At 36.1% G+C, this 13,924-nt stretch overlaps 1 protein-coding gene across 3 annotated transcripts in view; it reads left to right on the top strand.

The window, feature by feature from the left end:
- RERE (arginine-glutamic acid dipeptide repeats) overlaps positions 1–13,924 on the top strand; it is a 397,225-nt gene that overhangs the window by 223,100 nt on the left and 160,201 nt on the right. For all 3 annotated transcript variants that reach the window (XM_063107115.1, XM_063107114.1, XM_063107116.1), the window contains 2 exons: positions 2,978–3,083; positions 4,436–4,532. In XM_063107115.1, coding sequence (XP_062963185.1) covers positions 2,978–3,083; positions 4,436–4,532 — 203 coding nt within the window. The remainder of the gene's footprint in view (positions 1–2,977; positions 3,084–4,435; positions 4,533–13,924) is intronic.

Raw genomic sequence — 13,924 nt, 5'->3', positions numbered from 1 at the left:
ACAAACAAGCCAGAGCAGTAATTTTTTTGAGTGTAATAATAAGCATGACTGAGTCAGAAGATAACACAGATATTGTACTTCAAAAGGTCACCAAAATTGCTGGCTTTGTTCTGAAAAATAGATATACAATTGCCAGTTACTGTACCTTAAAGTATTTCTGTTGCCCTTTAGGTTTTCATACATCTTAAATGTGTTTCAGAAATACATAGATATACAGAGTTTAGAACGTTGTTGCTAGGACTGCTAGTATATCTGAATTGCTGTATACTCTATTAAGTAACTCATTACTGTGAGCATTGAAGCATGTTAGTAGCTCAATGACTGGCGATCACTATCATTACTTGCAAGAAACTGTGTTCTGGTAAAGAAATAACTCCTATAATTCTCAGCAAAGTTCTTGAAATTTTTCTGTGAGTCACTGGTTACAATCACCCATTAACAAAGGAAATACTTCTTTGAGCACCTGGTCAGTTCCAGATGCTTTCTGTCTTTTTAATTCTTTCAGTAGTTCTTTTAGGTAGACTTCAGTATCCCCATGTCACAGAAAAAGGGAGACTCTGAGAATCTCACTAATATGCTCAGAGTTGTGGAGCTGGGATTTGAGCCACGACAGGCTTTCCTGTATTCTTTCTAGTAGTCCATGTTCCCTACCCTGTAGTGCTTGAGCTAGGTTTTATTCTTACTATTCTAGCTTTGCTTTCCTTAAAAAACAAAACAAAATGAAAAACTGATAGACCAGTGGTTTTCAACTGAGGACAATTTTGTACCCACAGGGCACATTTGGCAATGTTTAGAGATATTTTTGGTTGTCACAACTGGGAGAGGGGGGCGGGGGGACGTGCCACTGACATTTAGTGGTTGGAAGCCAGGGATGTTATTAAACATCTAACAGCGCACAGAACAGACTCCACAGCAAAGAATTATCCAGCCCAAATGTCAATAGTTTTGAGGTTGAGAAAGCCTTTATTAGTCAGTATAGTTTACTTAAATGAATTTATCCTTGAACATCACCAAACAAGCTCTGCTCCTTCCCCTGGTTTGTATTTTTCTTTCCTGTTGCTGCTTTTTATCATTCTGACTATGGGAGAAACTCGCTTTTGTAGGGAAGGAAAAAATAATTGTTCCTCAATCGTTCTAAGTTCTTTGCAGAATAATCACTGTACCAAAGAGTTATATTTTGGGGTGACATATTCTGGTCTCCTACACTTTCTAGCTGCTCTCCCAAGTCCTGGTGTTTCGTACGTCACTGCTTGTGTATTTTGGTCAGGAATAAAGTTAGAAGACCCCAGTTGTCCTGTAAGCTCACTGAAGTCCAGACTAAGTCGGGATTCAGGTTCTTCTCAGTATTGCCCCATAGTATCTTCCTGTGCCACATGCAGGTAGACCATGTGGGTCTGGGTATATCTTATACTTTGTCTATCTTTGTCTTTCTTGGGTCTCCTCCTTTGCCTAGAACAAATCCATTGAAATCTCTCCCCTTTTCTCCTAGGTCAGATGTTACCTCCTCCATAATCCCCATAAATCCTCTACATAACATCTGTTCTATTTATTTAACATACTGGTTTGTCCTCTTTTTCCCATCTGCAGAGTGAACAATGTAGAATTTTTTCATTGAAGTTTTCAATATGAAGGTGCAAAATGGATAAAAAACTAAAGAGCACCCATCATGTAAGATTATTCTCTATTTATAGTCTGTTTTTTTCAAACCAGTGATGATGTCCTATATTTGTAGTCATGTCTATTTGACCCAGTTAATTGCAAAGCAAGGATATTGGTTTTTATGGTTTTACTCTCGAATAGCATGTCTTCACATTTGAATTGTTGAGACTGTGGCAGTTTTTTTCTTTTCTTTCTGGTTTTAATGTATTTATGACCTCTTCTTAAGGCAGAAAACATCTTCCCTGATTAATGAAGGCTCTTTTGACAAATTTTAGGATTTAACCATCTTCTTTATACACATGAGATGTTTCTTGAATTTTAACTTTCATTTATTTCTGACCAGCGGGTCTGTGTTGAGAAGGTAGAGCCTGCTAAGAGTGAATGATACTGCATTCACTTTGGGGAAGTCTGTTAAGGACCCCATCTGGGTTGGAAAAGTGTTTTGTGAGGCCATGGGAAACCTTAGTACACCCCCTGTTGAGATGTTTCATGACCAGGTGCATGGAGATGATCTACCTCAAGCTGTAGCCCCATAGCCTTCAAATGTGAGAGCAATGTTTGATTCCTTATTCTTGAATGAACTTGGAACAAAGTTAATGTTTAGGGATAACATGGTTAAGTGTCCTGCAAACTTTTACAGGACTGTGATCATCATCGAACCCTTCTTCATTCACAAATAATTGCATAGAAGCTGTTGTGTTCTGTGGAGTTTCACAGATAGATGAGATGGACACATAGCGCCTTCACCACCACCCACATTTTGCTGTGTTAGTTTGGCATATAGCAGTAACTGCAAAGTTCTGTGGCAGCAAGGTGGAGGGAGAATCTCATTCAATCTGGGTGATAGGCAAACCCTGGAGAGTAGATGCCTTTGTGCCGGGCCTTGCTAGGTAAGTTCTTTTTAGCTTATTGCCTTTAATGAGCCTTGACAGTGTGCTGACACTGATTATAAATATTTACCAAAACGATTAAAGATTAAGATAGAAGGATGTATTTATGTAGTTAATGTTAAATAAAAATGTAACATTGAATGAATTACTCAAACTGGGGAGATATACAGATTCAAGATTGGTGTCCTTTGTGTCCTGAAAACAACTTTGAGGGGTAGGGTTGAAGGGGTGCTATGGCTGGGGTTTTTTAAAAAATAAAATTTGACCCTGTAAGTAAATGACTTATATGTATTGTTGTGGTCCTGGTGGTAATCACGTCTCCCTATCTGCCTGTCCACCTATTTACCAGGGCTTTTGATCATGGGTATGATATGCACTTGTGGGCACCCGAAATCCTGTTCCTAATGCTGTTAGATTTTCCTTTTCAGAGTAAGAGGGACCATCTACTCATGAACGTGAAATGGTACTATCGTCAATCTGAAGTTCCAGATTCTGTGTATCAGCATTTGGTTCAGGATCGACATAATGAAAATGGTAAATATGTCCTTCTGGTTTGATTCTTATATTTCTTAGCTTTGGGCAAAGTTCTTTCTTAAAACATTCCTTAAATGGAGAAAATCACTGTGATAAATTTTCTCTGAAAAAGCTTTTTATAAATAATATTACGGAAATGTTCTCCACCCCCACCCTACTCTCCAGCTCTTTCAGTAATTCCATTTTTTAAAATTCCTTTTTCTCACCTAGTGACAAACAAACAATATTTAAAACTCTATAGTATTGTTTTTTGTTTTTGTTTTTTTTCCTTTTCAGTGATCTGTATCATTGAACTTCTCTGTAGTCAGGGTTGTGAACTTCAGTTTTCAAAGCAAAGCTGTCTGAATTATGTTTTGGAAATAAGCTTGATTCCTGACTTTCAGAACAACAGGAAGGTCGTTACACACAACTCATATTCTTCTCTTTCTGGTATTGTAATTTCTGCTGAGCAACTTCACTGACACATGAGATACACACACACACACACACACACAATGTGTATTACATTTGAACAGATCTCTTTTGAACACCTTTTTAAAAATTGATTTTTGACAGGTGCTAGACTCCCCATGCTAGGTGATTCACATTTGTCACCCATTAATCATATGAAGTAGGTTTGTCTCTCCCTAGTTCCAGATGAGGAAACTGAGGTTTAGAGATGCTAGTGGAGTTGCTGAGGATATACATCTGCTAAGTGGTGGTGTTGGGACTGGGACCAAACTCTGGTCCTGAGGCTTGCACTCTTCCCACTCCTCTGCCCTGCTTTTATTGGTAGGTTTTGAGTTAGCAAACCAGTAGTCAAAAACAGTTTTGAAGAATTTTATATCTTTTATATCTTACTTGTTTTTTTCCTTCTTTCAAACTGTAAAAAGTTCTGTTAAAGTGGTTAAATTATGGTTCCTTGTTAAGAATAGTAACTTGATTATTCTTTTCAACTAAAACAGTGTGTGATTTCACTCCATTTTGGAATATTTAGCAATAAAAAATAAGATGGGCAGGACCACTAAATATTTTAGTAGGTGGTGACAAGTTACTAGGATGTAGAGATTGTTTCTTCTTTTTCCTTCTTTTTTTATTTTGTGCTTAATGCATTTCAGCAAACTTTAGAGTCTTAGTAAAGGGTATAAAACACATCCAATAAGATATTTCATCAATTGACAAAAACTATACTATACACTTTGTTCTTGTTATTCTTGCTAAATGAGTATATTATTTCTCGTGCCTATTTTGTACACTTAGGATGCTCACCAGACCTGGTTGTTTACTGTGATTTCTTTAGTTTTGCAAAAATTCCCTGCTTGTTTTGGAAACCCAATTTTAATATTCTCTCAATGAATTTTTTTTTTTTACAGATTCTGGAAGAGAACTTGTCATTACAGACCCAGTTATCAAGAACCGAGAGCTCTTCATTTCTGACTACGTAGATACTTACCATGCTGCTGCTCTTAGGTAGGTACTGGAGATGTGGTCTTTCATGTGAAGGAGGAGTCATTGAGTATGGGAGGTAAGAAGTCTAATCTATCCTGATCTTTTTTGATAGTCATTGTATTAATTAGACTACTCTTCTGGTCTCAGTAAACTAACATTCCAGTGTAAACTTTGATTATTGAAATTTCAGAGGTTGCCTGTATCTTCACTAATCTGGCTTTACATCTCTCTCTTTTTTTCCTAATATATATTTTTTGCACATTTCCTATATTGTTATAACTTCATTTCCTTGAAAATTATTATCCTGGTATTGTTTGCTAAAGTATTTGGGTAAAGTGTTCTAATGGTCTGCAGTTTACTTTCTAGAGACTCAGCTCCTGCCACTAAAAAGTTAAAGAAATAGATGAAGAAAATATGGCAGCATGCAATTAATTGGGAATCTAGGCAGAGTTTATAGGGATTTTCGTTGAACTATTCTTTCAATTTTCTGTATGTCTGAAAAATCTCCTACTACAAATCTTTTAAAGGTAGGGAGAATATATTGAAGATTTTATTCTGAGGCAGATGGTGACATTGCAGCTAATCTTAATGTCTTAGGTAACTATGCCAAAAAGTGACCATGACCCTTTGCTTTGTATTTGTTAGTTTCTGTCCCTCTCAAGAAAAGGATACCCATATATTCTGGTCATTTTGTGTATATGTGGCAGACTTTGGGCTGCTTAAGTGATATAGGAAGTAAAAAAACCTAGTATTCTTAAAACCCTTTCCCCATTGGAAATAATAATAAAGTGGTGAAAGAACTACTTTCTTTTTTGAAGAATATGGTTTTTAAAATGTCATTGGGATTTGTTGGCTTTTTAGCTTAACTACGTTGAGAAACAATAATTTATTATAATGCTCAGATAGTGTTCAGTAAAACCATCTGGAGTATCTTGTGCAAAGCTACATAACTAAAGCCAGTTATTTCAAGACAAATTAGTAGCAACTTTTAATATAGGGCAGATTTTGGCAATCTTTTGGGGCCAGATAATATTTCATATGGTCTGTGTTGTGACTACTCAGCCATTGTAGTACATAAGCCATAGACAAGATGTAAATAAATGAGTTGGCTGTGCTCCAATAAAACCTTGTTTAGGGATGCTGAAATTTGAGTTCCATTTAATTTTCCCATGTCAGAAATATTATTCTTCTTTTGATTTTTTTCCCCAGCCGTTTAAAAATGTAAAAACTATTCTGTCAGGCCATATGAAAACAGTTGGTGGGCTAGACTTGGCTTGTCAGCTAGTTTGCCAACCCCTGCTATAGGAAAAGGAATAATCATGGTTAGATTTGACTTCTTGCAGGACTTTAGAAACATTGCGAATTCCTATGTGTTTTATAAACATCTTCCAACCATGTCTTTTGGAGGTGGTTTTCCAATCTTAAGCTTGCTTGCTGAACAAAGCAAGTTAATGGAAGGTTGGTTAGATTGATGGAACAATTAAATTGTTAGCTAAGACAAGTGGCTTAATCCTGGGAATATTTCTTACCCTACATTGTGTACTTTTTCCTCCCTCTTTCCATCTTACCTCATTGGTTGAAGTAAATGATTTTAAGTGATTTAGAGTTTCAGTTAAAACAAATATGTGAGGTCTGTAATTGATTATTTAATGTTTTGGCATGATTGCTTAAAATGAATATATTTGAGTATTTATCAATGCTATTCAGATTCGTAGAATCATATTTATCTCAGTTTAGCAGTTTTAGAAGAACCAGTTATCCCAGATAATTGCAGCTGGATGCAGATGAATTTATTCTAACTTGACTTACAATCAGACATTTCTAGAAATGTATAATTGTTTAAGTCACTGTCCTTTCACTGGCCACTATAGCTGGGGTGCTAACGTGATAATACTTTGTCTTTTCACTGGGTGTGTGACTAGAACCCTTGTTGATTAGGATTTTTTTTTCTCCTGTGGTATTTAAAGTGGTCATAAAAAGTAGTAGCTGTTTTAAAACTTTTATCTTAAATTTGATTTTGTTAGTTCCAAATACAGCATCCCTTTTGTGACTTGACAACTGGAATTTTTTTCAAAGGCACCAGATGATAGATAAGTGGTCAATTTGTTACTGAATGATCTGGCCTAGTAGGTGCTCAGTAACCTAGTGCCTGCTGATGTTCTGACATTTGCCAGCCTCTGGGCTCGTCTGTGTGGTTCTTACTGCTGCTTAGCAATCTCACCTTGTTTCAGCAACAGTGCACTCACTGTAAAAGAAGCTCTAAGCTGCCTGTCAGAGGACCTCTGATAAATCGGAGTGGAATGGGAGTGCTCCCAGGAGTTCCTGTTTATTTTTCTCTTCACCGAAGCTAGTGACTTAAAAATATTTGAAGTGGTGAGGGGTTGGTGGTGGTGTGGGATTAAGCTTTAATTTTTTTTCCAGTTTTTCTTTTCACAGTTTATCAACAAAAAGTTTTTTCTTTCTTCACAGATGTAAACCAGTACTGCCAGAAATAAATTCGATTTTGAGAGAGACACAAAATAGTCTTTAGGCACATGAAAGGGGATCAAATGAATGTGATGAAAAAAACATGGACAACAAAAAGAAAAAAGGGGAAGACTGATAATGTTAATGCTTAGCACTATTCTTCTCGAAGATCAAAGGACTCAGTTACAGTGACTCATCCAGCTCACAGTAACTGAGGGGCTCTCACCATTCCATTCACTCAGGAGGATACTGATCTATCAGTTTTTCTTTCAAGCTGGTGCTAGATAGAGTTCGGTTATAAAGAGGAGGGAGAGCTTTGTCCTTTAGCCATCATGAATCAAAAGGAAAACAAAATTCTTCTGTAGACTCTTCTCTGCAACTTGTGAGATTGTAGCTTTTCCCTGTCAAAACTAAGGTTATTCTCAGAAGAGACTGTGAGAGCTTCAGAGTTGTAGAAATATGTGTTGAGGTCCAGCATTACTGCTTTGCTGCTGTCTTTGAATCTTTGGCCTTGTCTGTCCCTCATTTCTACCATTCAAGCTAGGTTTCTACAACAACTTGTTTTCTTCATTTCATGACACCTATCAACAACCACCATATAGTAAAGTTAGCATCTTGAGTAGAATATTTTTTGAGTTCTCCTTATTCCCAGGTAAGTATTTTTTTGGCTGACCTTGTGGTATAATAGGAAAAAGTACCAGATGGAAATTAGAAGACTTCAATTTGAATTTTGGCTCTGCCACATAGCTTTGTGACATGTGTCAAGTTTGCTAACCTTTGACCTGTCCTTTGACAGACTTGTTCAAGGTCACACGACTGACAGAATCCTGAACCAAACGTACACCTTCTGGTTCAGTATCCAGTATGATAAGGTGTGCGAAGGCCCCTTGCAGAGCGTCTCACACTCAGTAGCATGAGTAGTGCTCTTTTTCATAGCATACTACTCATCGAATCTCAACTGGGTTCTTAAAAGTATAAAAGGAAGATAAGAAAAAGTGAAATTAGATGTAATTTTGGACTGTGTTATTTATGGTACAATTACTCAGCATCCTCTCATTTTTTTGTGGCCTGTTATATGTATGGGTTAATTGGCTATTCAGATTACATCAGGTGTGAGGAGAGGAATTCAGCTCAGAGAGCCATCTGGAAATGCTCCAAGAATGCACAGATAAACCTGTAGCTTGTAATTTGTTTGCTATGTTACTTTTTTCCTCCAAAGGAGAATGTTTTATTAATGATCCAAGGATTTGGAGTGATTGCTTTGAGACTGGACTGAGAACATGTGACCTCAGGAATGTTCTCAGGTTTACTGTGCACTTATGATGATGCATTCTCCAGTATTGATTGTGGAGGGCAGCATAGAGATCATGAATGTCTCATTGGCTTCAGGGCTGTTTTCCAACTTTCTGATTACCTGCTTCCTACTTCAAGTTGTCACTTGGAAAAAAATATCCTAATGTAGGTCGGTTTACAAGCCGTCATCTTATCTAGGGGTTCATATTATAGGAACATGTTTGAGGGTGGATTTTCTGGAATTCCAGGGTCAGAAAATCCTAAACTAGCTTTTCTAGGCTTCTAATCTTCTTTTCATCTTGAATTAATGTATCTCCTTACTTTGTTATGGGCAGCTAGGATCATATACTTATAATCATGTATATGTTTAGGGATTGAAACAGGTTAATTATATCTGTGGAGAATTTCCCAATTATTCCTTAGTATTTAGAAAATCTTTTAGCTCCTGCAGTTTCCCTTAGGAGTTTCATGGTGTCTCGGAGCTCTTAGTTTTGCAGCTTAAGAATCATTTTCTGGCTTTATTCTACAATTGTTTTTATGTGTGAAATAGCTTTGACCTACAGCATTTTTATTGTTTTGTCTGTACATCATAACCTGTCAATTCATTTATTTACTCATTCATCATTTAACACCTTACTATCTACTAGCAGATGAAGGGGTCTGTATTAGGTGCTGGGAACACTGATTCTCTGCCCTTAAATACTTCCTAGTCTTAAAAAATTTTTTTTATTGGCAGCTACTTTTAGATACAGAGGAAAGTTACAAGTATTGAGTTTCTGTATATTCCCTGCCCCACCCCACCTCATAATCTAACTAGCTTCCATAACTATCGTACAATTATCAGAACAAGGAAATTTACATTGATGCAGTACCATTAAACTAAGAATTCTCTGGATCTCAACAATGTCTCACTCCTACCCCCCTTTTTTAAATTCTAGGATTGTATTTGGGATCCCACATTGCATTTATTTATTTATTTTGGTGGCTGGTCAATTTGGGGATCTGAACCCTTGACCTTGGTGTTACCACATCGTGCTCTAACCAACTGAGCTAACTGGCCCACCCCCCACACTGCATTTAGTTATTTCTCCTTAGTTTCCTACAATCTGTAATGGTTCCCTAGTCTTTCCTTGTCTGTTGTGATCTTGACACTTTTAAAGAGTATTCATCAATTATTTTGCCAAATGTCACTCAATTTGGCTTTTCACATGATTGCACTGAAGTTATGCATTTTTTGCAAGAATACCACAGAAATTATGTGTCTGAGTGCATCTTATCACAGGTTTCATGAAGTTGATAAGTCTAATTATTGGTGATACTGACCTCAGCTGCTTGATTAATGTGGTTTCTGTCAGATTTCTTCACTGTAGTTAATTAACTTGGGGATAATACTCTGAGACTGTGCAAATCATTTCTCTCCTTAAACTTTCACCCACTGATTTTAGCGTCTATGAGTGAATTTCATCAGCAATAATTATTACTATTGTCTTGCCTATTGTTGGTTTTCTATTTTTCCTCTTTCCTTCTATATTTATTAATTGGACTTCTACTGTAGGAAAGAGCTCTCCCTTCTTCCCCATCAGTCTTTTTAATCAAATATTAACAACAGGTTGAACTCATAGATATTTATTTTACTTTGTTGGTTATAATTTAATAGTGTTGTTACTTGTTTTGTTGCTCAAATTGTTCCAGCTTTGGCCATTAGGTGCTACTTCATATTGGGTTGTGCACTCTTAGCAAGCATCCTAGCTTTAATTTTACTTATTTATTTATTTTGAGCACTTTCTTATTTTCTGTCTCTACAAGGTTTTCTCAGACTCATTTTGTATTTTCTTAGCTCTAGCACTGGAATTAATTATTCTCCAAGGAACTCTCATTCCTTTTAGTGGAAAACAGTGTTTAGAGACCAAGATCTGGGTATTAGGCCTGCTTCTTATTACTAGGGGTCATTGCTGCTAGGCCCCCTCAGCAGACAGAACTAGGACATATATGGATGTATACTAGCCCATGCATATATACCTCCCTCTTTCCCCCACCCCTTAAACTATGAGGTTATACTGATACTTTGGTTTCTAGTCTGACACCAAGAGATTTATTTTATTCTTCCCCTTTTCTTTATTTGTAACTTCTTTCTCTAACAGTGAGAAACCCAGTTCTTATTGTTTTAAATAATATTTACTTGTTTTTGTTCAATTATAGAGTACACATAACTTAGTTTCAGAATTTATATCCCATGTCCCTGTGAGACACACATTTATTGACTCAATTTTTGTCTTTAGCCTTATAGTATATAGTCAAGATACCATTTTCCAAAGTTACTGAGGTCAGTTCTTTCCTTTCAGACCTCCTTGAGTGTGTTTGTGTTCATTTGTAATACACTTAGTGTTGTTTATTGGTGTTTGCATCCCATTTATGGTTCCTCCTGGTCGATTTGGACTGTTTTTTTATTTTATGGGTGTATGAGAATATGTGGACAGTTGCTGTGGTTCTAAGGGTCAGAGCTATAAGAAGATAGACTGTCACCATGTTCCATTCTCCACTTCTTTTCTTCTCTCTCCCACCTACCTGCTGTGGGTAACTGATTGACTTACTTGCTGGTTTATCTTTCCTGCATTTTCTTTTCCAAGTGAGCAAATAACATGTCTATTTTCTTATAACTCCTTCTTTCTTATATGAGGGGTAGAATACTACAGATACTATTTTGGGCTGTGCTTTTTTTTACTTGACAGTATGCTGTGGGAATTACTCATAGAATTCATGGAGATCTTTCTCATTCTCTTTTACAGCTGTATAATATTCTGTTATGTGGATGCACCATAGTTTATTCAGTTGCTGTCTTCTCTATGGCCATTTAGGTTGTTTCTAAGATTTTACAGTTGTAAATGATGCTTCAATAAATATCTTTATGCATATGTATTTTCTTTTCATTGGGTGTGTATCTTCAGGGTGGATTTATAGTAATTGGATTTCTGGGTTGAAAGGCTTATGTATCGTGTGGTTTATTAGGTATCGCCAAATTTCCCTTTAGAAGAGATATACCAATTTGCATTCCCTTCGATAATGCATGAGACTACATGTTTTCTTATCAGAATGTTTCATATTATTTTTAAAAATGGTTTCAGTCTGTTAGGTGAGAAATGGTATCTTAGTATAGTTTTACTTTATTTCACTAACAGTGAATGAGTTTGAACATTTTTTCATATGTTCGAAGTATATATTTTTTTCTTTTTTTGTGAACTATCTGTTCATGTCTTTTCTATTGGGTTTCTGTGTTTTTGCCTTTCACTTTTAAATGTGGTGTATGTGGCACATATTTTCTCCCACTTTTGTCGGCGTTCTTTTAATTTTGTTTGTAGTGTTTTTTTATTATTAAAAACTTATTTTTATATAGTCAAATTTATCAGTCCTTTCTTTTATCATTCTGGATTTTGAGTCGTAGTTAGAAAGCCTTTTCCTATACCACATTTAAAGAGTAATTCTACCCAGTTGTCCCAGTACTACTTATTAAAAAGTCTGTCTTTACCCTGCTGGTTTGAGATGCTACCTTTGTCATAAACTGTTTTCCATATGTATTCCAGACTTACTCTTCTGTTGTGTTGCTCCATTGTCTATTTACGTACCAGCTCTACACTCTTAATTACAGAGGCTATATAGTATGTTTTAATATCTGATGGGCTGGTTCCGCCCTTTTTTAGTTATTTGTTTTTTCACGTGAATGTTAGTGTTAACTTGTTTTATTACATAAAATAGCTTGTTGGTATTTGTATTGGAATTGTATTGAATTTATTAATTAAGCTAAGGAGAAATGCTATGTTGAGTTTTCCTATCTAAGAATAGGGTTTTTTTTTTTATTTGGTCACCTTTACTTTTGTGTCTTTCAGAGTGTTTGAAAATTTTCCTCATGTAGATTTTGCACATTTTTGTTACTTTTCTCCCCTAAACATTTAATCTTACAGACATGTATAGAACTCTAATAATAATATACATTCTTTTATGTATCTTGGTGCAGTCTCAAAAATTGATCATTTATTAGATCACAGAGAAAATATCTAATATCTATCTGATCTTAATCCGATAAAACTATAGTTTACTAACAAAAACAAAGACCACTCCATATAGCCTGTCCCACTAGCCAGAATGTAAAACTCTCTGGGGACCAAACTGAAGGATTACTGAAATGAGTCTTTTCTAGGAAAAGACTAGATAAATGAAAGGACCCCAAGGCTTGGGGCTTCCCTGTCTTTAGTCATAGTGAAACATTACATAACATTATGTTACATTACAGAAACATAACAGCGAAGCATTGCTTTAGAAATGGGGTATACAGGACCTTAGAAGGTTCTGAAACCAGGTATTTCAGAAATATGAGAGCGATGGCAATTTTCTCTTAAGTTTCTCCTTATCCATTCCACAACTGTGTCAGATAATCTCCTAGTTTTGAGAGAGAGCATGGCAAGAAGAGGGCTCTGGTAAAGAATATAGAATGCTTAAAGTGGTACCCATACCCATGCACACGCACACTTGTACGCACTACTCTTCAGCAAGAGGAGTGAGGAGAGAACCGCTGCTGTCCACGCTGTACGAGAGGCACAGTGCAATTAGAAGCAGAAGGAAGGGGAAAGAAGTAAAACAGCGTTTCTTTGCAAATAATGGCATACCTCGAAAACCTCAGAGAATGAATGATAAAACTATGTCGAGCAATAAAGACGTCAAGTAGGAGGATATAAAACTAACATACAAAAATCAATATCCTTCTTATACACAAGCAGTAAGCAGATAGAGGACATAATGGCAGAGAACAGCCCATATACTACAGCTTCATGGTCATTTTTCAGATGCTATGCTCTGTTCCTACTCCTTTTGACGTTCTCTAAAACCATTATTTTGCCCTCCCCAAGAAACATTTGACAGTGTTTTGAGACACTTTTGATTGTCACAGAGATGTGTGAAGGGGTGCTACTGAGTAGTGGCCAGGAATGCTGCTAGATGTCTTACAGGAAAGCCCCTAATGATAAATAATTATTCAGTCCAAAATGCATTCATTTGTGCTGAGATAGATAAGCTCTGCCCTAAATATGTCTGGTTTTCATTGCCTTTATTTAGTATTGTGTGTGTTAAGGTTTCTATACCTTTAATTAACACATTAATTAATTATTCCAGTTTGGAGTGAGATAACAAAGAATGAGAAAGAAGAATCAGTTTCCTTGTAATGGACAATAATATAAATAATAACTTATTTTGCATAGCACTGTGTCATTTACAGAGTTTCATAGACTTTGTTTTTATTTGATTGTCTTAATGTCTTTATGAGATGGGTGCAAAGTACGTATTATTATGCCTATTTAACTGATAAAGGAATTTATTTATCTATTTCTTCTGAGTTTCAGGGATTAAATCACCTTGGATGGATGGCTACTTAGCTTCAGACTGAGCTCATTGTTCATCTGTAAAAGCAGTCTTACCCACTTTTTCTTTTCCGCTTATTTTAATTCCAGTTTAATACTAGGAGGGTAGTTTCTGGGTCTGGAAAGTTGATCCCTAGTCTGTATTTTCTGTGAATTGCATCTTGTTAACTACAAATAGTAGGTATACTGTAGCACTTCTAATAAAACTTCTTGTGATGATAGGAATGTTTATAGATTGTACTGTTGAAT

The sequence above is a fragment of the Cynocephalus volans genome, chromosome 8, assembly GCF_027409185.1.
Source record: "Cynocephalus volans isolate mCynVol1 chromosome 8, mCynVol1.pri, whole genome shotgun sequence".
Classification (NCBI taxonomy): domain Eukaryota; kingdom Metazoa; phylum Chordata; class Mammalia; order Dermoptera; family Cynocephalidae; genus Cynocephalus; species Cynocephalus volans.
This window is presented reverse-complemented; position numbering and strand designations above follow the sequence as displayed.